This window comes from Lipotes vexillifer, unplaced genomic scaffold (assembly GCF_000442215.2).
Source record: "Lipotes vexillifer unplaced genomic scaffold, Lipotes_vexillifer_v1.1 scaffold1223, whole genome shotgun sequence".
Lineage (NCBI taxonomy): Eukaryota > Metazoa > Chordata > Mammalia > Artiodactyla > Lipotidae > Lipotes > Lipotes vexillifer.
In genome coordinates this window covers 786,568-813,475 of record NW_006795957.1, presented here as the reverse complement: position 1 = coordinate 813,475, position 26,908 = coordinate 786,568, and the positions used below count along the sequence as shown (strand labels likewise).

The 26,908-nt window shown below is 45.9% G+C and overlaps 1 protein-coding gene across 1 annotated transcript; it reads left to right on the top strand.

Annotated features, from left to right (window-relative positions):
* The first annotated feature begins 551 nt into the window (after nt 1-551).
* FCAR (Fc alpha receptor) lies at nt 552-26,196 on the top strand. The gene is given in 10 exon segments (XM_007468051.1): nt 552-585; nt 745-780; nt 964-1,052; nt 1,054-1,348; nt 2,082-2,192; nt 17,355-17,405; nt 18,009-18,044; nt 20,422-20,706; nt 22,991-23,278; nt 25,967-26,196. Coding segments are annotated over 10 exon segments (1,455 nt in total).
* Nucleotides 26,197-26,908: the final 712 nt, after the last annotated feature.

Below are 26,908 nucleotides of genomic sequence, written 5' to 3'. Positions count from 1 at the left end.
GAGAAGTCCCTGAAGGGGGCTGAGACACAGAGCAAAGCCACACTCTGGGGCCAGGGGAGCAGGCATGTTTCCTTCCTTATTTCCCCGAACTTCTCCTCTGTGCTCACCGCCACACTGACCTCCACGGAGCTGTAGGCAGATGTTAAACGTGTGTCTCTGCTGATCTGAGCTCCGCGGTGCAGCAGGAACCTGCATCCTCCCTGAAGCATCGCCAGGGCCTGGGGGACCCCTGTCCATGGTGAGGACCCCACAGGGACCTGCTGATGGACCCGGCTGAGGACGAAGGAGACCCAACGGGGAGGCTCTGAGAGGGAAGGACGTGCTCGGGTCACCCTCACCTGGAAGGGGCGTCTCAGGAAGACACCGGGTCTGTCATGGGAATGACAGCCAGGCTCCTGGGGAGGGGCAGTTCCCCTTCCTGTGGGGCTGCTGACGTGACAGCCCCGTGACGGGGAGAACCAGCCTCCCAGTGGACACACCCTCGGGTCTCCGTCCTGAGGGCACCGTGGTCTCCTCTATCTGCACCGCCTGGACCACAGGGACGAGACGCCATGACCCCCAGCCTCACGGCCCTGCTCTGCCTCGGTGAGATGGAGGAGGGGGAGGGGAAGCCCCAGCCAGGGAGGGACCCCTCCCCACAGCCAGGCTGCTCTTTAAGGAGACCCCAGGACTCAGGAGGCTCACGGGTAGGAGAGGCGCTGCTCAGGATTCAGGGCGAACCTCTCACAGGGGTCTCTCTTCCAGGGCTGAGTGTGGGTCTGAGGACCCAGGTGCAGGCAGGTGAGTCTGTCCCCAGGTGTCCCAGCTCCCTCCTGCTCATGGGGACAAGGGCCCCACCCCAGGCAATGGGGTGGGGAACAGCAGTTCTGGGCTGAAGGAGGGGGAGTCCGGGAGGTTGGGGGCTGAGAGCTGGGGACCGTGGGCTGAGGATGTCTTGTGACCCAGCCTCTGATGTCCTTCCAGGGACCCTCCCCAAACCCACCATCTGGGCTGAGCCAGGCTCTGTGATCCCCTGGGGGAGCCCCGTGACCATCTGGTGTCAGTGGACCCTGGGGGGCCTGGGTGCTCCATTTGGATAAAGAGGGAAGCTCAGTTCCCTGGGACAGATGGCCCTCACTGGAGCCCAGGGACAAGGGCAAGTTCTCCATCCCATACATGACACAGGACTATGCAGGGAGATATCACTGTTACTATAGATCAAAGTACCGAGGTGGGCATTACCAGGCCGAATTCTCCATGAGTCCCGTGACCTCAGCGCACAGTGGGACCTACAGGTGCTACAGCTCACTCAGCAGTAACCCCTACCTGCTGTCACACGCCAGTGCCCCCCTGGAGCTCGCGGTCTCAGGTGAGGGACCCTGACCCTGTCCTCTCTGACTCAGTCAGCTCAGGGCTCTGTCCCCAGAAATGTCTGAGGTAGTAATGAATGAGGGGACACAGTGGGCCTCCAGAGAGGAGGACATTCAATGGCCCCTGACTCCAAAGTCTCATCACTGGATCCTGGGTCCTCAGCTGTTGAATCAGTGGGATCTCCCAGAAGTAGGAGAATAAGATTATAGGGTTCAATCTCAGACTGAACACAGAACACACAGCACTCAATTATTTCTGTCTTAAGAGACCACTTTTCTCACTAATCCTGAGCACAGGGGGCACAGCCAACTCTGTTCCAAAGTGATTCAAAAGCAGGTTCTGAATTCAAAGAGCACATGGAGGCTGAGAGAATCCAATGAGAGCAGAGGGAAGCTGGCACATTAGAGGAAGGGTTCATTAAGGAACCGTGTAGAGCTGTAATATGAGAACTGGAGGCACTGAGGACACAGAACCCAGGAGAAGGGCTCGTGTCTCCCCAACTCCGCACTCACACCCTCACTTTACGATTCTCGTGAGCAGCTGACACCATCCACCCGCCACAAAACAAGTCAGACGCCAGCAGTGATTAGTAAAAGAAATCCTCAGTTATGGGGCTGGGCTCCGAGTTTCTGTCCTGTCGAGGACAGAACAAAAGGAACCAGTACGCTGGGTGGACATCCAGGATTCAGGAGTGACTGGGATCTGCTCTGACCTTGTGATCTCTTGTCCAGAATTCCTACCCTCACACCCCCAAGACTACACAGTGGAGAATCTCATCCGGATGGGCATGGCCGGCTCAATCCTGCTGGGCCTCGGGATTCTGCTCTTTCAGGCTCAACATGGCCACGGAGGAGCCCAAGATGCAGCCAGGAGCTGAACACAAGAGGGAACCGTGCACCGTCCCGAGTGGTGGGGCCCTGGACATGACCTTATGTGCCCAGGAGGTTCTGGAAGAGAATCTGCAGCACGTGTTGTGTGAACTGTCTGACCAGGGAGGGAGAGACATGGTGTGGGTGCAGGAGAAGGTCCAGGAGTCCCTGTGGAGGACTGGGCCTCGGTTACCATGGTGCCTTCCCTCCCCACCAGTGATGACTCTCCCTGACTGCCCCGTCCCCTCTCACCCCTGTGACGTGAGGCACATCGCACACAGCAGGTTTGGGTCCTTACATTTATACATATTCATGTTCTGTTTCACTTATCATGAAACACATGTTTCTTCCTTTTTAATTTCCACATTCGCTAATGTGTGTCATTGACCCTTATTCGTTCATCCCAGAACACAGACTCTGTTTTAATAACTGAATAAATGGGTGAAAACAGTCAACAGTTTGGAACAGGTAAATCTAAAACTATTCCCTAAAACTTTTCCTGGACCCATCAGTCTATTCTCTCCTCACGAGACAACACCTAGTGTACAGTTTCTCCAGAAACACGAGGTGTTTGAATGAGCACGATGGTGTTTGAAGCGACAGCCAGTGGGTGTGCTGCTAAAATGGCTCTAAAAATGTATCACTTTTTCAAAAGCCCTAACTGTGGCAATCCTCTGTTTCTTTGGTGTAAATACTCTCTTTTGGTCAACTTCAAGGTGCCGGTGGGAATGCACTGTATGCAGAGCTGGAATGTGCAAGTGAGTAAAACCAGCTGCAGCACACCCACTGATGATCTCAGTGTACACGCAGGTCATCTTCTATTTTAAAATTTAGGGTTTCCCCGGTGGTGCAGTGGTTAAGAATCTGCCTGCCAATGCAGGGGACACGGGTTTGAGCCCTGGTCCGGGAAGATCCCACATGCCGCAGAGCAACTATGCCCGTGCGCCACAACTACTGAGCCTGCAAGCCACAACTACTGAGCCCACGTGCCACAACTACTGAAGCCCGCGTGCCACGAGCCCGTGCTCCGCAACAAGAGAAGCCACCGCAAACAAAGAGTAGCCCCCGCTCGCTGCAACTAGAGAAAGCCCGGGCGCAGCAACAAAGACCCAACACAGCCAAAAACATATAATTAATTAATTGAAAAAAGAGAGTTTAAAATTTATGGTAATTTCCACCTCAGTGTCATGCCACAGTGATAGTGAAAGCATGATACCAAAATCCTATTACATCCACATTAAAGGTAAATAGAAAACAATGGCAATGTTAACTGTGGGAAAAAATATTGAGTGCCTAGAATCCCAATATGTAACTGGTGGGAGTTCAAATTGTTAACAGTCAATGAGGAAAGTAGATAACAATTATCCATTATAAGGAAGAGACACACGTCTCTAGCCCATAACGGTGTACCCTAGAGGAAAGTGTGTGCATATGCATATGATACGTTTGTAACAGAGGAGAAGAAACCTGACTCCATATTGGACCTAATTCCTTTAGCTCCAGCCCTTGTGCTCTGTTGCCTGTGCTCAGTCATGAACCTTTGCAAAAGAACGTTGCCTATAGCTTGAAATATACAGAATAGCCCATTCTGAAGACCCTGACCTTTAAAGGTATAACACTTCATACATACAGAGATAAAAAGTTGCAGAACAGAGAGTAACCTTTTCTTGTTGGAGGTTTAAAGGAACATTATGACCAGAGCTACATGGACAGCTGCAAGAACAAAGGATTCCAGCATCAAAAAGTGTGCAACAACCAGCCACACCTCCTTCGCTTTGTGTGTGTGTGTGTGTGTGTGTGTGTGTGAGAAAGTGTGAATGCACAGGTGGGTGTTTAATCTGTATTATTCTCTGTTCTCCCTGGAATTTTCTTCCCCATGGGGCAAGGGCTACTGTACATTTAATAAACACTGTTTGACCCCCACCACAAAAAAAAACCCATCTAACTCAGGTAAGAAGGTTCTTTGGGGCACTAGTCCACCATCTTCTAGGTCTGCTGGCTTTCTGAATAAAGTCACTATTCGTTGCCCCAACATCTCATCTCTCTGTCCCACGGCGAGCAATGTGAGCTTGGACTCAGAGCACATTCATGAGAATAGTTTTAGACAAAAACCATAGACATCAATGCCACAATTAATATTTGTGGTTTAAAAGAAGACATACAGATGGCACATGAAAAGACAATCAACACTGCTAACTGGTAGAGAAATGCAAAGCAAAACTACAATGAGGTACCACCTCACACCAGTCGGAATGGCCACCATTAAAAAGTCTACAAACAATAGATGCTTAAGAGGGTGTGGAGAAAAGGGAACCCTCCTGCACTGTTGGTGGGAATGTGAATTGGTGCAGCCACTATGGAGAACAGTATGGAGGTTCCTCAAAAAACTAAAAATAGAGTTGCCATATAATCCAGCAATCCCACTCCTGGGCATATATCCAGACAAGCTGTAATTCGAAAAGATACATGTACACCTATATTCATAGCATCACTATATACAACAGTCAAGACATGGAAACAACCTAAATGTCCACTGACAGATGAATGGATAAAGAAGACGTCGTATGTGTGTGTATATATATACACACACACACGCGTGCACACACACACACACACACACACACACACACTCACACACACAGTGGAATACTACTCAGACAAAGAAATGGAAAAGGGTGGGAAAGGGAAGATGGGAGGGAGGGGATATGGGGACGTGTGTATGCATATGGCTGATTCGTTTTGTTGTGCAACAGAAACTAACACAATGATTAGTGAAGCAATTATATTCCCATAAAGATCTATTTAAAAAATTGAGGGCTTCCCTGGTGGCGCAGTGGTTGAGAATCTGCCTGCTAATGCAGGGGACACGGGTTCGAGCCCTGGTCTGGGAGGATCCCACATGCCGCGGAGCGACTAGGCCCGTGAGCCACAACTACTGAGCCTGCGCGTCTGGAGCCTGTGCTCTGCAACGAGAGAGGCCGCGACCGTGAGAGGCCCGTGCACCGCGATGAAGAGTGGCCCCCACTTGCCACAACTAGAGGAAGCCCTCGCACAGAAACGAAGACCCAACACAGCAAAAATAAATTAATTAATTAATAAACTCCTACCCCCAACATCTTCTTTAAAAAAAAAAAAACTTGAAAGAAAAAAAATGAAATAATGCCACTTGCAGCAAAGTGGATGGACCTAGAGATGATCATACTAAGTGAAGTAAGAAAGCGAAAGACAAATACCATATGATATCACTTACATGTGCAATCTAAAAAATGACACAAGGGACTTCCCTAGTGGTCCAGTGGCTAAGACTCCATGCACCCAATGCAGGGGGCCCAGGTCTGAACCCTGATCAGGGAACTAGATCCCACATGCTGCAACTAAGAGTTCGCATGCGCAACTAAAGATCCTGCACGCCCCAAAGAAGATCCCGCACGCGGCAGTGAAGATCCCATGTGCCACAACGAAGGCCAGGTGCAGCCAAATAAATAAATAAACACAACACAAATGAACATATCTATGAAACAGTAACAGACTCACAGACATAGAGAACAGACTTGCGGTTGCCAATGGGGAGGGAGGTATTGGGAGTTTGGGATTAGCAGATACAAACTATTTATATATAAGATGGATAAACGACAAGGTCCTACTGTATAGCACAGGGAACTATATTCAATAGCCTGTGATAAACCATAATGGAAAAGAACATATATAGGTATAACTGAATCACTTTGCTGTACAGCAGAAACTGACATATTGTAAATCAACTATACTACAATAAATGTTTTTGTTAATTTTTTAAAATTTGTGGTTTATATATATGCAATGGAATATTACATGGCAGTAAAAATTCACAAACTGAAACTACAGACAGAATACAGATCAGTTTTGAAACATGGCATTAAATAAATAAAAGAAAATTTTAAGAAGCATGACTGTAATATTACTCCATTACATACATAATGTTCAAGAGGAGACAAGATTTACTATTTAGGGAGGCATAACTAAGCTTGACCCTATAGTAAAAGAAGGAAACGGCTTCCATGTAATTCATTAGGGTGGTAATCTGTATGGTGATGCTGGAAGCTTTAGTTCAAGATGGAAGTCACAGGGTCTTCTGGAAAACCGGTAATTTCTCACTGAATTTCTTTCTTATTGCTTTATAATTAACATACAATATTACACTAGTTTCAGGTGCACAACACAGTGATTTGATATTTTTAAACATTATGAAATGATCACCACAATAAAACCAGTTACAATCTGTCACCACACAAAGTTGTTACAGTATTATTGACTATATTCCTTATGTGTACATTACATCCCCATGACTTATTTCTTTTACAGCTGGAAGTTTGTGCCTCTTAATCCCCTTTACATGTTTCATCCTTCCCCCCTCCCACACTCCCCTGTGGCAACCACCAGCTTGTTCTCTGTACCTATGAGTCTGTTTCTGTTTTGTTTTGTTTGTTCTTTCGTGTTGTTTGTTTTTGCTTTTGTTGCCCTTGCCTAAGGAGACATATCCAAAAAAATACTGCTTTCTTCAACGCCTTATAGACTTAAGAACACAGCTTGCTCACCTCCTCGGTTAAATTTATTCCTAGGTATTTTATTCTTTTGGAAGTAATTTTAAACAGGACTGCTTTCTTGATATTCTTTCTGATCGTTCATTTTTAACGTACAGAAAAGCGTAAGATTTCTGTATATTAATTTTGTATACTTTACTGCAACTTTACTGAATTCATTTATTAGTTTTAATAGGTTTTGATGGAGGGATTAGAGTTTTCTGTGTATAGTATCAGGCCATCTGCAAATAGTTACTTCTTTGTGTCCAGTTTGGATGCGTTTTATTTCTTTTCCTTGACTAACGGCTGTGGCTAGGACTTCGACTACTATGCTGAATAAAAATGGGGAAAGGGAGCATCTTCTCTTGTTCCAGATCTCAGAGGAAAAGAATTCATCTCTTCACCATTCAGTATAATGTTACACTAAAGGACTTCACATCATGATCCAGTGAGATTCATTCCAAGGAGGCAAGGATGGTTTAACAGCCATAATCCAACCAATGTGATACACCACATTCACAAAATGAAGGACAAAAACTATACGATCATCTCAATAGATGTAGAAGAAAACATTTGACAAGATTCAACACCCATTTATGACAGAAACTCTTACTCAAGTGGGTATAGAAGGAACCTACCGCAACACAATATAGGCCATAATGACAAGCCCACAGGTGACATCATACTCAGTGGTGAAACACTGAAAGCGAACCCTGTAAAATCAGGAATAAGACAAGGATGCCCACCCTCACCTCTCTTCTTTAACACGGTATTGGAAGGCCTAGACAAAACAATTAGGCAAGACAATGAAATAAAAGCCATCCAAATTTGACAGAAAGAAGTAAAACTGTCACTATTTCTGGTTGACTTGATTTTACACATAGAAAACCCTAAAAACTCCAACCAAAAAACTATTAGAAAGTATAAACAAATACAGTAAAGTTGCAGGATACAAAATCAATATACAAAAACCTGTCGCATTTTTATTCACTAAAAATGAGCTAGCAGAAAGAGAAATTAAGAAAACAATCCCATTTACAACTGCAATAAAAATAATAAAATACCTAGGAGTAAATTTAACTAAAGAGGTGAGAGACCTGTACATTGAAAATTATGAGACATTGTTGAAAGAAACTGAAGACACAAATAAATGGCAAGCTATTCTGTGCTTCTGTGTTGAAGAACATAACATTGTTAAAATGTTCATATTACCTAAAGCAATGTACAGATTCAGTGTAATCCCTATCAAAATCCCAAGCACATTTTCCATAGAAATAGGACAAAAAAAAAATTCTAAAATTCCCACGGAACCAGAAATGACCACAAAGAGCCAGAGCAAGCTTAAGAAAAAAGAACAAAGCTGGAGGTATCACACTCCCTGATTTCAAACTATTATCACAAACCACAGAAATCTAAACTGTATCACAGCGGCAGAAAATCAGATACACAGATCAAAGAACAGAAGTGAGAGCCCAGAAGTAAACTCACACGTATATGAACCATTAATTTACAACAAAGGAGCAAAGAACATACAATAGAGAAGGAATAGCTTCTTCAGTAGATGGTGCTGGGGGACCTCCCTGGCGGTCCGGTGGTTAGGACCCTGTGCTTCCAATGCAGGAGGCGCGGGTTCGATCCCCGGTCGGGGAACTAAGATCACACATGCCGCGTGGCGCGGCCAAAAATAATAAACAAACAAACAAATAAATAAATGGTGTTGGGAAAACTGGACAGCCACACCAAAAATAGACCACTATCTCATACCACACACAAAAATCAACTCAAAATCCGTTAAAGACTTGAATGTAAGGCTAGAAACTTTAAACTCTTAGAGGGAAACAGAGTACGCTCTTTGACACTGATGTTAACAATATCTTTCTAGATCTGCCTCCTCAGGCAAAGGAAATAAAGACAAAAATAAACAAATGGGATTACATCGATCTAAAATCTTTTGCACGGTGAAGGAAACGATCGACAAAATGAAAAGACAACCTATGGAATGGGAAGAGAGAGTTTCCAATCATGTATCTGATAAGGGGTTAATAACAAAAATATATTTTAAAAAAACTCATACAACTCAACAACAAAAATACAAACCACCTGATTTTAAAATGAGCAGAGGAAGGGAATAGACAGTGTTTCAAAGAAGACAATACAAAGGCCAATGGGCACGTTGAAAACATGTTCAACATCACTAATTATTAGGGAAATGCAAGTCCAAACCACTATGAGACCTTGGCCCTGGTGGAATGGCTATTATCAAAAAGGCAAGAAATACAAAGTGTTGGTGAGGATGTGGGGAAAAGCTATTATTCATATACTGTTGGTGGGAATGTAAACCGGTGCCGCCACTGTGGAAACCAGTATGGAGGTTGCTTGTAAAATTAAAAATAGAACTACCATATGCTCTAGGTATTCCACTTCTGGGTATTTATCGACGGAATAGAAAAACACTAATTTGAAAAGATATATTCACCCCCATGTTCATCGCAGCATTATTCATGATAAACAAGACGTGGAAACAACCTAAGTGCCCATCAACAGATGAATGGATAAAGAAGATATGATACATCGGGACTCCCCTGGTGGCACAGTGCTTAAGAATCCGCCTGCCAATGTAGGAGACATCGGTCTGTGCCCTGGTCCAGGAAGGTCCCACATGCCGTGGAGCAACTAAGCCCGTGCACCACAACTCCTGAGCCTGCGCTCCAGAGCCCACAAGCCACAACTGCTGAAGCCCGTGTGCCACAACTACTGAGCCTGTGCTCTAGAGCCCGGGAGCCACAACTACTGAGCTCGCACGCCCAGAGCCCGTGTTCCGCAACAAAAGAAGCCACCGCAATGAGAAGCCAGCGCACCGCGACGAAGAGTAGTCCCTGCTCGCCGCAACTAGAGAAAGCCCGCGCGCAGCAACGAAGACCCAACGCAGCCAAAAATAAATACATAAATAAGTTTATGATTGCATTTCCATTTCCTGTCGGTTAAACTGTGATTTTTGTTGTTGAGATCCTTGATGGAACATCTCCCAGAGACCCATGGATCCCCTCCTTTCCTTCAACCTACAACCATCCCTCCTCCTCCCCTACATGCTCCTCCGTGCTGAGGAATCTGCTAACTTGCAGAAGAGGATGGTCTACAACAGAAGATGTAGGATGGGATCCATGGGTTTGTACAGGATCCAGAGAGTCAGTGTACGCCTGGGGTTGTATATGGGATGTTTTTCTGACTTAGTGGGGTAGACAGGCTGAGCAACCTCGGACACACCACTACCTTTTCCTGGCTTTGGTGTCCCTGTCAAAGGTGTGGGGATCTGGAAGAATCCCCCCGAAAGCCTTGACTCGCTTCCATTTGCAGATGCTGCCATTGTGGAACCAGAGCCCATGGAAGACCGAATGATGAACGGCGAGGTGAATCCTCCCAGCCCAAACCCTCACCATAACTTGAGCCCTTCCACATATCCAATGCTCCTGCCTTCAGATATCACGTCTCAGTACATCATTCTTACCCTTCTCTCAGGACCCTACAGCAGAAGACACACAGGATGTGATACATGCCCACATGAACTGCTGCACTCTCTCAGAGAGAATATTCACTCCCATTCCCCTGAGCCCTACGTCCTCCTCCGCTGAGTCCAGTATCTACGTGGAACTCAATGTAAACCAAGACCATGCTGAGACCTGACCTGGCCCCAGGCTCTGAGCACACAGAGTGTTACAAAGCAAGGACCTGGACCTCTTTTTAAAGGGGCTCCTCCATGGACACTCTTCCTTCTCCTCAAACCCAGCCCCCCAGCTCTGAGGCTAACAGTGGAGTCTCAAGACTTGTAGGATGGTCTTCAAAATCCCACAACCCCTTAGTCATCTCCCAGCTATTCTAGGACTCTATTGTAACTATCCAGCCATTTCCAGAGATTTTATTGCACTCACCGCACATACTGGATAGCCAATCATTATCATCCTTTTTCTGAAATTCCACTGAAGCAAATCTAGAAAGTCTGCCAGTTGATCCTTCAAACTATTCAGTTAAAACAATGACAGCAACGACTATTCCGTAAAATTTTACAAAGATGACGTATAAAATGAACTTATTTACAAAACAGAAACAGACTCACAGGATTAGAGAACAAACTTATGGCTACCCGGGGGGCAGCGTGGGGGGAGGGACAGATTGGGAGTTTGGGATTGACATGTACACACTGCTATATTTAAAATAAAATGCCTCAGAACCTTCTTTTTTTTTTTTTTTTTTTTTTTTTTTAAGATTCCATACATATGTGTTATTATACAGGGGCAGGACAGGAATAAAGATGCGGACGTAGAGAATGGACTTGAGGACGCAAGGAGGGGGAAGGGGAAGCTGGGACGAAGTGAGAGAGTAACACTGACGTTTATACACTACCAAATGTAAAACAGATAGCTAGTGGGAAACAGCCGCATAGCACAGGGAGCTCAGCTCGGTGCTTTGTGACCACCTAGAGGGGTGGGATAGGGAGGGTGGGAGGGAGACGCAAGAGGGAGGAGATATGGGGATATATGTATACGAATAGCTGATTCACTTTGTTATACAGCAGAAACTAACACCACTGGAAAGCAATTATACTCCAATAAAGATGTTTAAATACATAAATAAATAAATAAATAAATAAAATGTCTTTGCATGAAAAAATAAAAATAAAAGCAATGCAAGTACGTTAAAAAAAAAAAAAAGATGAAGTGTATCCTGTTTGAGGTATCCAGTATGGTGGCCACTAGCCATACAAGGGTACTTAAATTAAAATTAGATTAAATTAAATAAATTTTAAAATTCAGTTCCTCGGCTACACTAGCCAAAATTCAAGTGCTCAGAAACCACACATATCTGCTCACTGCCACACAGAACACAGCAAATATATGACACTTTCATCGATGTAGAACACAATAGCTGTTCTAGATTGACGACGCCAATTTGAAGACAGAATCCATATTCTCACAGAGCTCAGTCGGATGGAAGAGACCTACAGGTAGTGATGCTACTTAACATAATATTACGAGATGACCATACCTAGTGGAATGTAAGTAACAAGCAGAATCTCTTCCTGGAAGGACTTATCACCTCTTAACTCCGTGAAAATTTCTGCCAGATATATTTTCACCCAGACTCTAAGAGTATCACCTCGTGCTTACACGTTTTCTTAGCACCCGTCGTTTTCTGGAGAGAAACCACACATCTATTCTTAGTACACAATACACTCAGGAAGGTGGCTTTTGCAGAACTCTCCAACCTTACCCTTAATTTTTTATTTTCTAATTTAATCAGTGTCTTCACAAACAGCCCACAAACTACTACATACAATAAACTAAATGGAGTTAATCTTTAAAAAATCGTGAATCACTATGTTGTACACCCGAAATTTATATAATATTGTCAATCAACTTATACCTCAATTTTTAAAAGAGAACAAAATCCTGCCATTAGAGAACATGGACGGACCTGGAGGGTATTATGTTTAGTGAAGCCAGACAGAGAAAGAGAAATACTATATGTTTTCACTTATGTGTGGAATCTAAAAATCAAAACAAATGAACAAATATAACAAAACAGAATCAGACTCACAGATACAGACAGTGGTTACCTGAGGGAAGAGGGGTGGCAGGGAGCAAAATAGGTGAAAGGGATTAAGAAATACCGATGACCAGTTGTAAAATAAATAAGTCACAGGGATATAATGTACAGCACAGGGAATATAGTCAATATTTGACAATACTTTGTTATGGTGAGTAATCTATAAAAAATATTGAATCACTGTGTACTACACCTGTAACTAATATAACATTGTAAGTCAACTATACGTCAATTTTTAAAAATTGTTAGGTGTTCAAGGAACTTGGAAATACATACATACAGGGAAAAGATGATACAGTATAAGGAAATCCATAAATTTTTAAAAATCATAAAATTAGCATTTTCAATAAAGAAATTTTACTATGGGTATCATAAAGATGGTTGAGCATTAAAGATAAAATATAATGTTTGGGAATTTGTGTGTGTGTGTGTGTGGTATGCGGGCCTCTCACCGTTGTGGCCTCTCCCTTTGCGGAGCACAGGCTCCGGACGCGCAGGCCCAGCCGCCGTGGCTCACGGGCCCAGCCGCTCCGCGGCATGTGGGATCCTCCCGGACCGGGGCACGAACCCGTGTCCCCTGCATTGGCAGGCGGACTCTCAACCACTGCGCCACCAGGGAAGTGTCTGGGAATTTTTTTAAACGTAGGAAAGAAGGAAATAAGAAATTCTACGAAAATCATATCCAATATGAAAAAAGAAAATAATTCAATGTATCAAGGTAATAGCAGATTAGATATTGCAGGATAAATTTTTGGTAAACTTAACAATGTAGTCATAGGTGGGTTGAGTCAGAGATTACGTTTCAAGCCTGGCCATTGTTAAATGATCTGAAGAGACAGCTCTAGTCCGAAAATTTTCCAGGAAGCCCAATTCCTCCCTCGGCTGGGCCCCCCACACTGACTTTTTTAAGGGAAGAGCCTGAATGAGTCACCTCTCCGTCCTGTGGTCAACTCGTACACGACACTAGTTGGGCCGCCATCATAACATCCCGTGTGCTTTTCAGGTTTGCTGGGTCACCGCCTTCTGTTCAGCAGCAGTACTGTGCTGCCCACCATCACCAGCCTGGCGTGTCTTGGTGGGTCCTGGAAGGGAAGGAAGGCAGGGAACACCCTGGTGGACACACTGGGCTGGAACACTGAGTCCTCCGCAGAAGAGAGCCCTGCTTCCATGGGGGCAAGGTGGACCTTGATGGCTGAGTTCATCTTCAGCTGAGCACAGTCCTAGCCAACGAGGCTCCCAGGCCAGGTGGAAGCAGGAGTGGGGGGCCAGGTCTTACGTGAGATGGACTGTCCCTCATAAGTCTTTCTTTCCAGGGTTCTTCTTGGTCCAGAGGATCCGGGCACAAGGGGGTGAGTCTTTTCCACAAACCTTGGGTTGCCATCCGCCTCAAATAAGACCTTCCTATAATAGGAGGGGATATAGCACAGAAGGTAGGGTGATGGGTTGACGGTGGGAAGTCATAATAATATGAGGGTGAGTCTCTTGGGAAGTCGAAAGTGAGGGCCCAGGAAAGTCTAGCCCCCGATTCTGGTCCAGAAACCCTTCCTAGACACTCTTCCCTCTGCTGAGCCAGGCTCTAGGGCACCAACAGAAGGCTGTGATGCTCAGACCTAGCGTGTCTGGGAGGAACTGGTGTATCTCTAGAGTGAGGGAAGGAAGCAATGCCAGAAACAACAGACCCTCAGAGGACAAGGCAATAACTCAAGTTCTCCAGCAGTTCCATGAGAGGAGGCACTGCGGGGTACTACTGCTGCTGTCCTGCTTTCAGAAGAGGGGGAGAACCGTATACCACGCCCCTGAGATTCCAGGATGTTGTGCTGTAGGCTCCATCGTGTCGTGTGTTTCTCGTGGGAGCTGACATCATTTCACTCAACGCAGGTTACTCTTCTATTCATTGTCTTGTTTTATGCAACTAATTTTACATTATCAACATGTAGTAAGAGTCCGCTAGTCGGCACCTGCTCAAAGTTCTCAGCAGATGTTTTTCTTGTAGGAGATGCCACGTCTCTGTGGCGCAGGAATCTCCATGGTGCATGGGTTCCCCTGGTTTGGAAAGGAGGCTTAGAGACGTGGGAAGGAGGAGGAAGCTGTGAGCACAGGGAGGGCAGGGGGCTCCCCATTTTCCTCTCTAAGCTGTGTCTTCCCCTCCCCCAGGTGGTCAGGACAAGCCCTCCCTGTCAGCCCGGACGAACCCTATGGTTCCTCAAGGACAGCATGTGACTCTGCAGTAGACCCCCATCTCGGCTTTGACAGGTTCAGCCTGTACAAGGATGATGGAGCCCACGTCCCTGGGCTCCCAGACATAATATTTCAGAACAGCTTCCTCATGGGCCCTGTGACCTCAGCACATGCAGGGACCCACAGATGTCACGGTTATTACAGTCACTTCCCCTCTGTGTGGTCGGCACCCAGCGAGCTGTGGTCACAGGTCAGAGAGCTCTTGTCCAGGATGGCTACCCGTTGAGCCCATCTTCCTAATCCCAAAGTTTCCTGGTGGAAGTGTCAGTCAGGGTCCAGTCAGAACAACAGGAAATGCTCCAAGTATTTTAGATAAAAGAGTATTTAATGCAGGAAATTGTGTACTAGAGTGGGCAGAATAATTGTACCCCGTGATGTCCACATGATAATATTCCAAATCTATGAATGTGTTATGTTACATTCCAAGGGAAACGAAATTGGACATGGAACTAATGTTGGTAAGCAGTTGACCGTGAGATGGGGAGATTATCCTGGATTATCCAGGTGGGCTCAGGGTCATCACAAGGGTCCATTTAAGAGAAAGAAGGAAGCAGGAGAGTGAGCATCAGAGTAATAGCGCATGAGAAGGACCCCAGCAACCAGCGCTGGCTTCGAAGACAGAGGACAGGGTCATGACACAAGGAATTCGAGCTGCCTCTCCAGGCTGGAAAAGGCACAGGAACTGATTTTCCCCTAGAGCTCCAGAAGGGAACACAGCCCTGCTGACACCTCGATTTTAACCCAGTGAAACCTGTGTCAGACTTCTGACTCCAAAACTACAAAATAATAGATTTGTGTTCTTTTCAGCCGCCATGTTTGTGGCAATTTCTTACAGCAGCAATAGGTAACCAATACAGGTATCCAGGTGAAGGATAAGTTAGGAAACCAAACAGGGGAAGTGAGGCTACCCAGCAATAGGTAAGGGCAGGATGCTGGTGCCACCACTAGGCCGGAGTGACATAAGCAGGGGGCAGTGTTCATAGTGCCAGTCTCAGGGGTGCCCCGTGGAAGCAGGGACCATGGAGAAGGCACGGACATGGCAGGAGATGAGCCCCTGCCCTGCCCCCCATCCACAGGCACAGGCTGGATGGACGCTGAGAGGTGCTGTAGTCCCTGCCTTACTGCTTAATTTTTACCTCCTACCAGGGGTTCTGATGTGTCAAAAAGAACATGAACCTGGGGGCTTCCCTGGTGGCGCAGTGGTTAGGAATCCGCCTGCCAATGCAGGGGACGCAGGTTCGAGCCCTAGTCCAGGAAGATCCCACATGCCGCGGAGCAACTACGCCCGTGAGCCACAACTACGGAAGCCGTGCACCTAGAGCCCGTGCTTGGCAGCAAGAGAAGCCACTGCAGTAAGAAGCCCGTGCACCGCAACGAAGAGTAGCCCCCGCTCGCCGCAACTAGAGAAAGCCAGCGTGCAGCAACAGAGACCCAATACAGCCAAAAATCAATAAATTAAGTAAATAAATTTATTTAAGAAAAGATAAATAGGGCTTCCCTGCTGGCACAGTGGTTGAAAGTCCGCCTGCCGATGCAGGGGACACGGGTTCGTGCCCCAGTCCGGGAAGATCCCACATGCCGCAGAGCGGCTGGGCCCGTGAGCCATGGCGGCTGAGCCTGCGCGTCTGGAGCCTGTGCTCCACAACGGGAGGGGCCGCAACAGTGAGAGGCCCGCGTACCGCAAAAAAAAAGATAAATAATTTCTAAGGCTCCAATGTATAGCATGGTGAGCATAATTAACGATACCGTATTCTATACTTAAGAGTTGCTGAGAGAGTAGATGTAACCACACACACACAAAAAGAAATGGCAATTATGTGAGGTGGTAGAGGCATTCGCTAACGCCACAATGGACCTCGTTTTGCAGCACCGAAGCGTATCAAATCAACATATTGTGCACGTAAACTTACACAATGTTATGTCAATTATACCTCCATAAAGTTGAAAAAAAGCGATGCCTTGCAATGAAAATGAGACAGCCAGTAGAAAGTTTGGTGTGAAATATTTGACTTCTCATACTTGAATAACTAGTAATAGCCAGGTATCTGTAACCAAATTTATCGGTCTGTCTATCTGTCTGTCCATCTGTCTATCTACCTACCTACCTACCTACCTATCTACCTACCTATCTATCTAATCTATATTCTCTATCACTCCATCATCTATCTATAGATTACAGGTTTAAATATAGATACAGATATAGGACGTTCTTTCTTTAGAGATGGTGAATACCTCCTGAAAAAAAATTCCTCTGCATGCTGGCATTGAGATAATCCAAAGCATAAGAGTACACTGCCCGCCTGACTGAGCCCAAACTTGGTCCATGAATTCCGGGGAGGACATGTGGATCCGTAACAGCCAAGGTCACTTGGCTTTTGACTGATGGATCAATGAAGAAATACCTCTGTCTGTATGGCACCCATCTAATATTCTGTCCCAAGCTCTTCCATTTAGATGTGGGATCTTGTCCAAAGAAGGATTTGAGCCCCATTAGACATTGGTTAAGGAAAACACTCACTTCTCATCTGAAACACAAACAGGGAGATTGATCTCCTCTTAGACTCCACCCAAGAGCTCCCCAGAATGAAGTTCTTTGGGAAGGAACCATTCCTGTGGAGCAATAGATGTAGAAATTCTCTGATGAGGAACTCTGCTGTCACATTTCCTGTGGATCTTACTGTCTCATGAGAATCTGTCATCTGCTGATGTGCACCATCAAGCAGCTAACAGGGCTGAGGCTGGCTGTGTCGAACCATGGCCCCCAGAGACACCACCCTCTTCTGCCTCGGTGAGTCCTCAAATGCAAGTGGGTTACAGGGAAAGATGGGGGGATCCCCAAATAGTCAAGGTCTCTCTCAACATGAGAACTCAGTGATTTTAGGAGCTGCCGAGAAGATTATCATCTCCTTAGTGGAGAGAGACGGTCTTTGCCCAGGTATCTGTAACTGCATCTGCCCAAGTCCCAACTCCATGCTAGCCTGTAAGGCTCCGTGATCAAGTGGTAAAGTTGACCTTGTGGGGTTCATTCAACCCACACCATGCTGTCTGGAGAGCCATGGTGGTTCCAGAGTTCCTACAGATGAGAGCCTCAGGGCTGGAATCTGGAAGATAAAACTAAAAGATGAGTCTTGTTTACTATGTTTGCTGTAAAAGAAAGAAAGGTCACCTGTGGGACTTCCCTGGCAGTCCAGTGGTTAAGAATCCACACTTCCACTGCAGGGGGTGTGGGTTTGATCCCTGGTCTGGGAAATGAGATCCCACATGCCCCGTGGTGTGGGCCAAAAAATAAAATCATTTTAGAAAATGACACCTGTATGTCATTATGTTGGGTGATTTATAATAAAGACTGGAAATGTGCGGATTGAGTTTTCCATGAATGTCTCTCTTCCAGTGCTCTGTCTTGGCCAGAAGATTCAGGCACAGGATGGTAGGTGTTCCCCTAAGTTTCCTCCAGTCCCCCTATATCCTCATGGCAGCTCCAGGATAGAAGAGCAGGAGAAACAGTCTAAAGCCCAGATGAATTCCAATTTTATTCTTTGTTCTGGCTGTCTCAGCTGTGCTTCCCTTGCATAACTTCCACCTCACTTTGGTATCTTGGGATCCCTCAAGCTCATCGTGCTCAGACCTGGATTTAGCCTTCGCCTCTGTTAGGCTGACTGTCCATCAGAGATGTGCATCTTACTGAATGTTCATGACTGCAGGGATGAGAAAGTCGGGAACCATCTTCCATTGTCCAACAGCCTCCCTATATCAAATGTGCCTGCTTTCACAACCTCACTCTCCCCACTTCTATCCACTTTGCTTCATTTAAAGGGACACTGCCTTAGAGATACTCTACGCAAGTAGTTTCAACTCTCAGAACCAATTTCTTTATCTATAAAAGAGAAATACAAATAATAATGGAATCTATTTCATTGGATCATTGTGAGGCTTAATCGAGATAAACCGTGTAAATAAAGTAAGTTATGTATTTGCTAAGTGTGTTACCTGTGATGATGAGGATGAAGGTGATCATGGGGGATAAAAAAGGTATTTGGACTCTATATGAAGGCCCCAGTCTCCACTTTCCTTGATTCATTACTTTTTTTTTTTTTTTTTTTTTTTTTTTTGGCTGAGTTGGGTCTTCGTTGCTGCGCGCGGGCTTTCTCTAGTTGTGGCGAGCGGGGGCTGCTCTTCATCGCGGTGTGCAGGCTTCTCATTGCCGTGGCTTCTCTTGTTGTGCAGCACGGGCTCTAGGCGCCTGGGCTTCAGTAGTTGTGGCACATGAGCTCAGTAGTTGTGGCTCACGAGCTCTAGAGCACAGGCTCAGTAGTTGTGGCGCACGGGCTTAGTTGCTCCGCGGCATGTGGGATCTTCCCTGAACAGGGCTCAAACCCATGTCCCCTGCATTGGCAGGCGGACTCTTAACCACTGAGCCACCAGGGAAGTCCTGATTCCTTACTTTTTTTTTTTTTTTTTTTGCGGTACACCAGGCCTCTCACTGCTGTGGCCTCTCCCGCTGCGGAACACATTGCATTCTCTAACTGCTGCAGGAGAGACAGCTCTCCCCCATCTGCAGAGGAGCTGGAGTGAGACAGTCCTAGTTTGCAGACCAGGCTGCACCACTCTTCGGTTTGTGGTCTTGAGCAATGGGCACGGTTTCCCCGAGCTTCAGCACACTGACGTTAGAGAGAAGAGCAGAACTGCATTCTCATAAGGATTACCATGGTGACAAAACACCAAACAAACTGCCGGGCAGACTAGCGGTTGCTAGGGGCTGCAGAGAGGGTAGGATTAACGTGGATGGGGTCTCCTTTGCGGGGCAATGAAAATGGAACTAGACGGAGGTGATGACTGAATGACACTGTGAATGTACTAAATGCCACCGAATTGCATACGTTAAAAATGGTTAACTTTACGTTTTGTAAATTTCACCTGAATAAAAAATATATATAAAAAGGAAGGAATTCAGTTCCTCAAAAAATCCTTTAGTTCTTAAAAACTAAATATCCAATCCAGCAATTCCACTTGCATATATATAACAAAAGAAACTGAAAGCAGGGATTCTAACAAGATATTTATACACCCATGTTCATAGCAACATTATTCACAATAGCCAGAAGGTGGAAACAACCCAAATAGCCATTGACATGAATGTGTAAGTGAAACGTGGTCTACACAAACAGTGGAATATTATTCAGCCATAAAAAGGAAAGATAGTCTGACATGGGCTACAGCATGGATGGATCTTGATGACATTACACGAAGTAAGATATGCCAGACACAGAAAGACAAATAATGTGTTATTCCACTGACACAAGGTACGTAGGATAGGGAAATTCATAGAGACAGAAAGTCAATTAGAAGTGACTAGGACCTAAGGAAAGAGAAAGTGGAGAGTTACTGCTTAATGGTTATAGGGCTTTTGTTTGAAATCATGAAAAAGTCCTGAAACTAGATGGTCGTGATGGTTGCACAATATGGTGAGTGTAATTAATGCCACTGAGCTGTGCACTTAAAATTGGTTTGCTCCTGCTTCCCACTAGCTATCTATTTTACATTTGGTAGTGTGTATGTGTCGATGCCACTCTCACTTCGCCCCAGCTTCCCCCTCCCTTGCCAAAAAAAATGGCTTAAATAGTAAATTTTATGTTTATGTAACACATTTTATTTTACCACGATTAGAAAATACTAAAAACAGTATTTTAAAGAGAGTAAATATAAAGTCCATCACACCTTAATTTATTTGTTCCCCCCATAGTGAAAGAAAGAAGTATGGCTTCTCCACGGCAGGCCACCTGAGTCTGGGCTCTATTTTCTTCTAGGGACTCTTTCCATTCCTACCATATCTGCCACGCCCGGTTCTGTGATTCCCTGGAATGAGTCTGTGAAGATCCTGTGCAGCGGAACTCCTGAGTCTTACCTGTACCAACTGGAGATCCTGGGAAACTCCACATACAAAGTGGTGGCGAAGAAACTGGGATTTCAGAAGACAGCTGAGTTTGTCATTAAACACATGGATACAAATACTGCAGGACGTTATCAGTGCCGATACAGAAAACAGTACAGCTGGTCAGTGCACAGTGAAGCCCTGGAGCTGGTAGTGACAGGTGAGCTGTCACTTGTCTCTGACCCTCAGCTCTTTTTTCCTTGCTTATTTTTTCAGAGATGCTATTTTTCCAGGGAAATGGAGGAGATACAACAGAGAGTTCCCACATACCCAGCGCCCAGGTGCGAACATTTTCCTTTAGTGCGATACACCCCTTACCATTAACGAACCAATACTGATACATTATAATGAGCCAAAGTTCATTGAGATTTCCTTAGTGGTTACCCAACATCCTTCATCTATTCTGGGATCCCATCCCACATTGTATTTAGTCGTCATGTCTCTTTAGTTCCCTCTTGGCTGTGGAAGTTTCTCAGACTTTCCTTGTCTTTGATGACCTCGACAGTTTTGAGGGGTGCTGCTCTGGTATTTTGCAGGATGCCCCACTATTGGAAGTTGTCTGATGTTTTACTCATGATAAGACAGGGGCTATGGATCATGGTGAAGACGACCATCAAGGCCCAATGCCATTTTTTTTTTTTTTTTTTTTTGCGGTACGCGGGCCTCTCACTGCTGTGGCCTCTCCCGTTGCGGAGCACAGGCTCCGGACGCGCAGGCTCAGCGGCCATGGCTCACGGGCCCAGCCGCTCCGCGGCATGTGGGATCTTCCCGGACCGGGGCACGAACCCGTGTCCCTTGCATCGGCAGGCGGACTCTCAACCACTGCGCCACCAGGGAAGCCCCAGTGCCATTTTCAATCATATCATAGCAAGGGTACGTACTATACCAATGAATATGGCTGTTGACGCTGAGCTCGCATACCCGGCTGAGATGGTGTTTGTCAGGCTTCTCCACTGTAACATGACTCTTCCTCCTACCCTCCCTTTCCATATGGAAGGAAATCACTATATGCAGCTCACACCTAAGGAGTGAGGAGTTATGCTCCTGCGGTATGCGTCCAGCCCTCAGTTTGAAGCTCTGTCCTCAGGGTGGCCTAACCCTGTGTTTCTAGAAGGTTGCACCCTGAGTTTCCAGGTTTTTCTACCTATTCTTTTTATACAAAGAATAAAAAGAATATCCTTCAGCCCCTGCCATAACTCCTCAAACTCTCTGGATGCCATTCCCTCTCTTCCCCAACATATGGCTTGTGATATTGTGACTTATACTAAGAAACATATATTTGGTCTTCATCCTCGTTCCTGGCACAGAGCTCCCCAAACCCTTGGGATTCCCTAAGCGGTGAGCAATAAAGGTGCCTTCATTTTCATAAGAAATCCCTTTCAACCACACCTGAGTTTATGTTAATGAGGTGACTTTTGGAAAGCACCTAAGGATGGGGGCCTGGTTGCCAGGGGTCATGGGACAGTTGGAACTTTCAGCCCCACCTCACCTGACCTCCAGAGAGGGCAGAGAGGCTGGAGGTTGAATCAATCACCAATGGCCAAAGTCTTAAAGAGTCGTGCCTACGTAATGAAGCCCTATGCATCTCTTCCATCTGGCTGTTCCTGATACATGCTTTCATAATAAACCAGAAATCCAGTAAGTAAACTGGTTTCCTGAGCTCTGTCAGCCACCCTAGCGAATAAATTGAACCCAGGAACTGGGACCTGGGAACTTCTGATTCATAGCCATTGAGTCAGAAGCACAGGTGACAACCTAGACTTTTGACTGGCGTCTGAAGTGGGGGCGGTCTTGTAGGACTGAGCTCTTAACCTGGAGCCCTAAACCTGGGGGATCTGACGTTATTGCCAGGGAGAGAGTGTCAGAATTGAGTTGACTTGGGCTTCCCTGGTGACGCAGTGGTTGAGAGTCCGCCTGCCGATGCAGGGGACACGGGTTCGTGCCCCGGTCCGGGAGGATCCCACATGCCGCGGAGCGGCTGGGCCCGTGAGCCACGACCGCTGAGCCTGCGCGTCCGGAGCCTGTGCTCCGCAACAGGAGAGGCCACAATGGTGAGAGGCCCACGTACCGCAAAAAATAAATAAATAAACAATTGAGTTGACTTGTGAGATGCCCAGCTGGGGTCTCATAATTGCTCGGCGGTGTGGGGAGAAACCCACACACTGCAGTTGGGAACAGAATCGTGTGGCACTTCTGGCTTTAGAGGCTAGATCGCTATCTCTCGAAGATGGCATCTCATCTGCTTGCTTGATCAGCTCTATCTACAGTAACTGGGGACAGAGTATAGATCCTGTAGTAGCGAAATGGGATGTTACCACCTCCCATTCCGCTGCAGCAGGAAATGTCAGCCTCTTCGCTTCTCTTAGCATGGATCCAACATGAGTGGCGGGGATCCAGGGGAATGGCACAAAATCTTGCTAACAGCTCACTCTCTGCTCTTTTAGGCTTGTATGACAAACCCTCCCTCTCCACTGATGGGTGCCTTGTGGTGATGCCAGGGGAGAATGTTTCCCTCCGGTGCAGTTCAGCACACAACTCATTCAATAGATTTTCACTGAGCAAGGAGAGAAGGGATGTTCTGTCACAGCACCAAAACGGGGGACGCTGGGGTGACTTCATTCTGGGTCCTGTGAACCTCAGCTTCTCAGGGATCTACACATGCTACAGCTGGTACAGTGGCAGCCCTTACGTATGGTCAGCCCCCAGTGATGCCCTGGAGCTTGTGGTCACAGGTAAGTGCACCCCCTCCCAGACGTATGTCCTCTTCCTCGGGGCTCTGGCTGACTGTTCAGGGCCTTGGCATCAGGCGGGAATACAAAGAGATGCACTAAGAAAGAACAGTGGGGCAGGAGAGAGTCATTACTCAGAGGACCACGAAGAGAAAAGAAGCACTCCTCTATCCATTCTTCTGTCAATGGACATTTAGGTTGCTTCCATGTCTTGGCTATTGTAAAAGCACTGCAATGAACACTGGGGTGCATGTATCCTTTCGGACCATGTCTTTCTCCAGATATACGTCCAGGAGTGGGATTGAAGGATCATACGGTAGCTGTATTTTTCATTTTTTAAGGAACCTCCATACTGTTCTCCACAGTGGCTGCACCAATTTACATTCCCAGCAACAGTGTAGGAGGGTTCCCTTCTCTCCACACCCTCTCCAGCAGAAGATGTGGTATATATATACATTGCAATATTACTCAGCCATAAAAAGGAATGAAATAATGCTAATTTGCAGCAACATGGATGGACCTAGAGATTGTCATACTGAGTGAAGTAAGTCAGACACAGAAAGACAAATATCGTGTGACATCGCTTATATACGGAATCTTTTCTTTAAAAAAATGACACAAATGAACTTATTTACGAAACAGAAACAGACTCACAGACTTAGAGAACTAACTTATGGTTACCAGGGGGGAAGCGGGGGAGATAGTTAGGGAGTTTGGGACTGACAGGTACACACTGCTATATTTAAAACGAATAACCCACAAGGCCCTACTGTACAACACAGAGAACTCTGCTCAATACTACGTAACAACCTAAATGGGGAAAGAATTTGAAAAAGAATAGACACAGGTATAACTGAATCACTTTGCTGTACACCTGAAACTATCACAACATTATTAATCGACTGTACTCCAATATAAAATAAATATTTTTTAAAATGAGAAAGAGAGAGAAGCACTTCTCACCCACAACACATCTGACTTTCACATCCTCTCGAGTCCTCCAGTGTCCTTTGAAAACACGTGGCCTGTTGAGAAAGGAGAGGCCGACGTTTGGAGTCACATTAACAGGTGCTGTTGAGATAGGAGATGCCAGACAGAAGCTTTGACGAATCCACTTCCTTTTTCACATGCTTAGTTGCAGCTGAGAATCCTGAAACTAACCTATCATACTAGAATCCACTGGGAGTGGGTGACTGAGGAAGACTCTAAAAAAACTCTATGGAGGGACTTCCCTGGTGGTCCAGTGGTTAAGACTCGGTGCTTCCACTGCAGAGAGCACAGGTTCCATCCCTAGTCGGGAAACCAGATTCCAGATGCCGTGCTGTGCAGCCAAGAAAAAACCAAAACAACAAAACCTCTCTCAAGAGCTTCATTTCAGGGAATTCACTAGTGGTCCAATGGTTAAGACTCGGGGCTTTCACTGCCAGGGGCCCGGGTTCAATCCCTGGCTGGGTAACTAAGATCCCGCAAGCCACGCAGTGTGGTCAAAAAATAAAGTTTAATTTTTATATTGTTTGCACGCATCACTGCCCAGAGGGAGAAAACAAAGAGTTACAGCAGAGGGAAGCAGCTGCTGTCTGCTGAGTGGGAATGACCACACTTGTCTCTCTTGCGTACCTTGTCCAGTCATTCTACAAGCTAAGCAAATATGATAGTCATGGCGCTGTAAGATCATACAGACAGAATGGTCTTTTCAATGAATGTTGCAGGGACAATTGGGAAACAGTGGAGGAGGGGTGAATTCATTAGGCTTTTCCTTTAGAGTAGATAATCAATGAATCTTGTTTTAGAAATCACCTCCTATCCAGCATCAAGGTGGTATTATCTTCTCAAACTTGAAACGTTTTGCACTTTGCAATTAGGAACTCCAAATCCACTTGGAACTGATTTCTGTATTTTAACAGGAGAGAGTTACTAGGATTTCTGAGCATTGTACTTTCACACTATTTTATTACATCCTTGAGAGGAACAGAGGCCCATGAAGTCCATAAAACAAACAGAGAAATCTTTTTAAAGCTTCAGTGAACAGAAATGTCTAGTGAAAGGTCACACAATAGTGGAGATAAATTTTCCCTAAGTTTTTGCGTTCTAGTTTTTTTGTCTTGCTTTGTTTTTGTTTTTCGTGTTTTGTTTCTTCGGCGGCATGGCGTGCGGGATCCTGGTTCCCTGAGCAGGGATTGAACCCGTGTCCCCTACAGTGGAAGCACAGAGTCTTACCTCCTGGATGGCCAGGGAAGTCCCAAATTTTCTCTAAGCTTATCTGAAATGTTTCTCCTACTTGCTTCCCAGATACCAGCCACCCTGTACCCTTTGTCATGTAAGAGAAAGGAACACACATTGTTATGTGGGGTGAAGATGACGTAGACGAGAGACTTTCAGACTCTGGATCCATGAAGATGTTGCAGGGATATGATTAGACAGTCAGTGACACTGCCACGTGAGGAGGGAATGAAAAGCAAACACAACATGCTCATACCCACCTCCTCCCCGTTTTACAAGACTCCCCGGGGAACCACACCCTTGGACCTACGTTTAATATGAAGCAGGGTGCTCATGAATGCACGCACGTGTGGAGGAGGGGGTCCCAGTGAAACCACAAATAGGGAAATGAGCTCCCTTTCCAGGGCTCTTGGGATGGGACGGAACAAAACATGACCAGTGACCATTCATCTCTTCTAATCATGTCTCTAGATACCACGAACCAAGATTACACGACGGAGAACTTGATTCGAATGGGCATGGCAGGGCTGCCCCTGGTGGTTCTCTTGGCCATTCTGGCTGAAAATTGGCTTGGCCATCAGGTTCCACACGAGGAAGACCAGCAAGAACTGCCTGAACTGAGCTGCAGTAGACAGAAAACTCAGACAGAATGGACCTTTGGACTAACTCCAAAGGGTCACCAGGTAGACACCAGGCACTGAATACAACAGCCAGCACTTGTGGAGTCCTGGAAAGCTACGTGGAGAACACAAGGGAGAACGAGGTACTAACAAGCTTGGATCCCTTTGCAAACCAGTCAAATGGTATTTTCTTATATGAATCTGATATATTTGCAGCCCACCCTGCTAGACTTTGGTGATAAAATTCTCAGTACAGGGCCTTCCCTGGTGGTGTAGTGGATAAGACTCCACGCTCCCAATGCAGGGGGCCCGGGCTCAATCCCTGGCCAGGGAACTAGATACCACATGCATCGCGCAACTAAGAGTTTGCATGCCACAACTAAGGAGCCCGCCTGCCGCAACTAAGGACCCCACGTGGTGCAACTAAGGAGCCAGAAAGCTGCAAGTAAGGAGCGCACTGGCCGCAACTAAGACCCAGTGCAACCAAATAAATATATTTTTTAAAAATTATCAATATAATCTTTGCTTAACTCTTCCTGTGATAAAAAAATAATGCAAAGCATTCTCAATTCTCCTTGCTGACTGTTTTTCACCCCTCCTCCACAGAAGTTCTGGCTCATATATTCATTTTGTCTTGAACTTATCAGCAAAACCAAATGCCATTACATCCTCCTGATAGAAGACCTTAACACCTAGAATTCCATTAATTACGAATGCTAATAATTAATTATGAATACTGTCCACTCAACATACCATATATTCCACGACATAACTGTGCTTCTAGCTTTCCCTA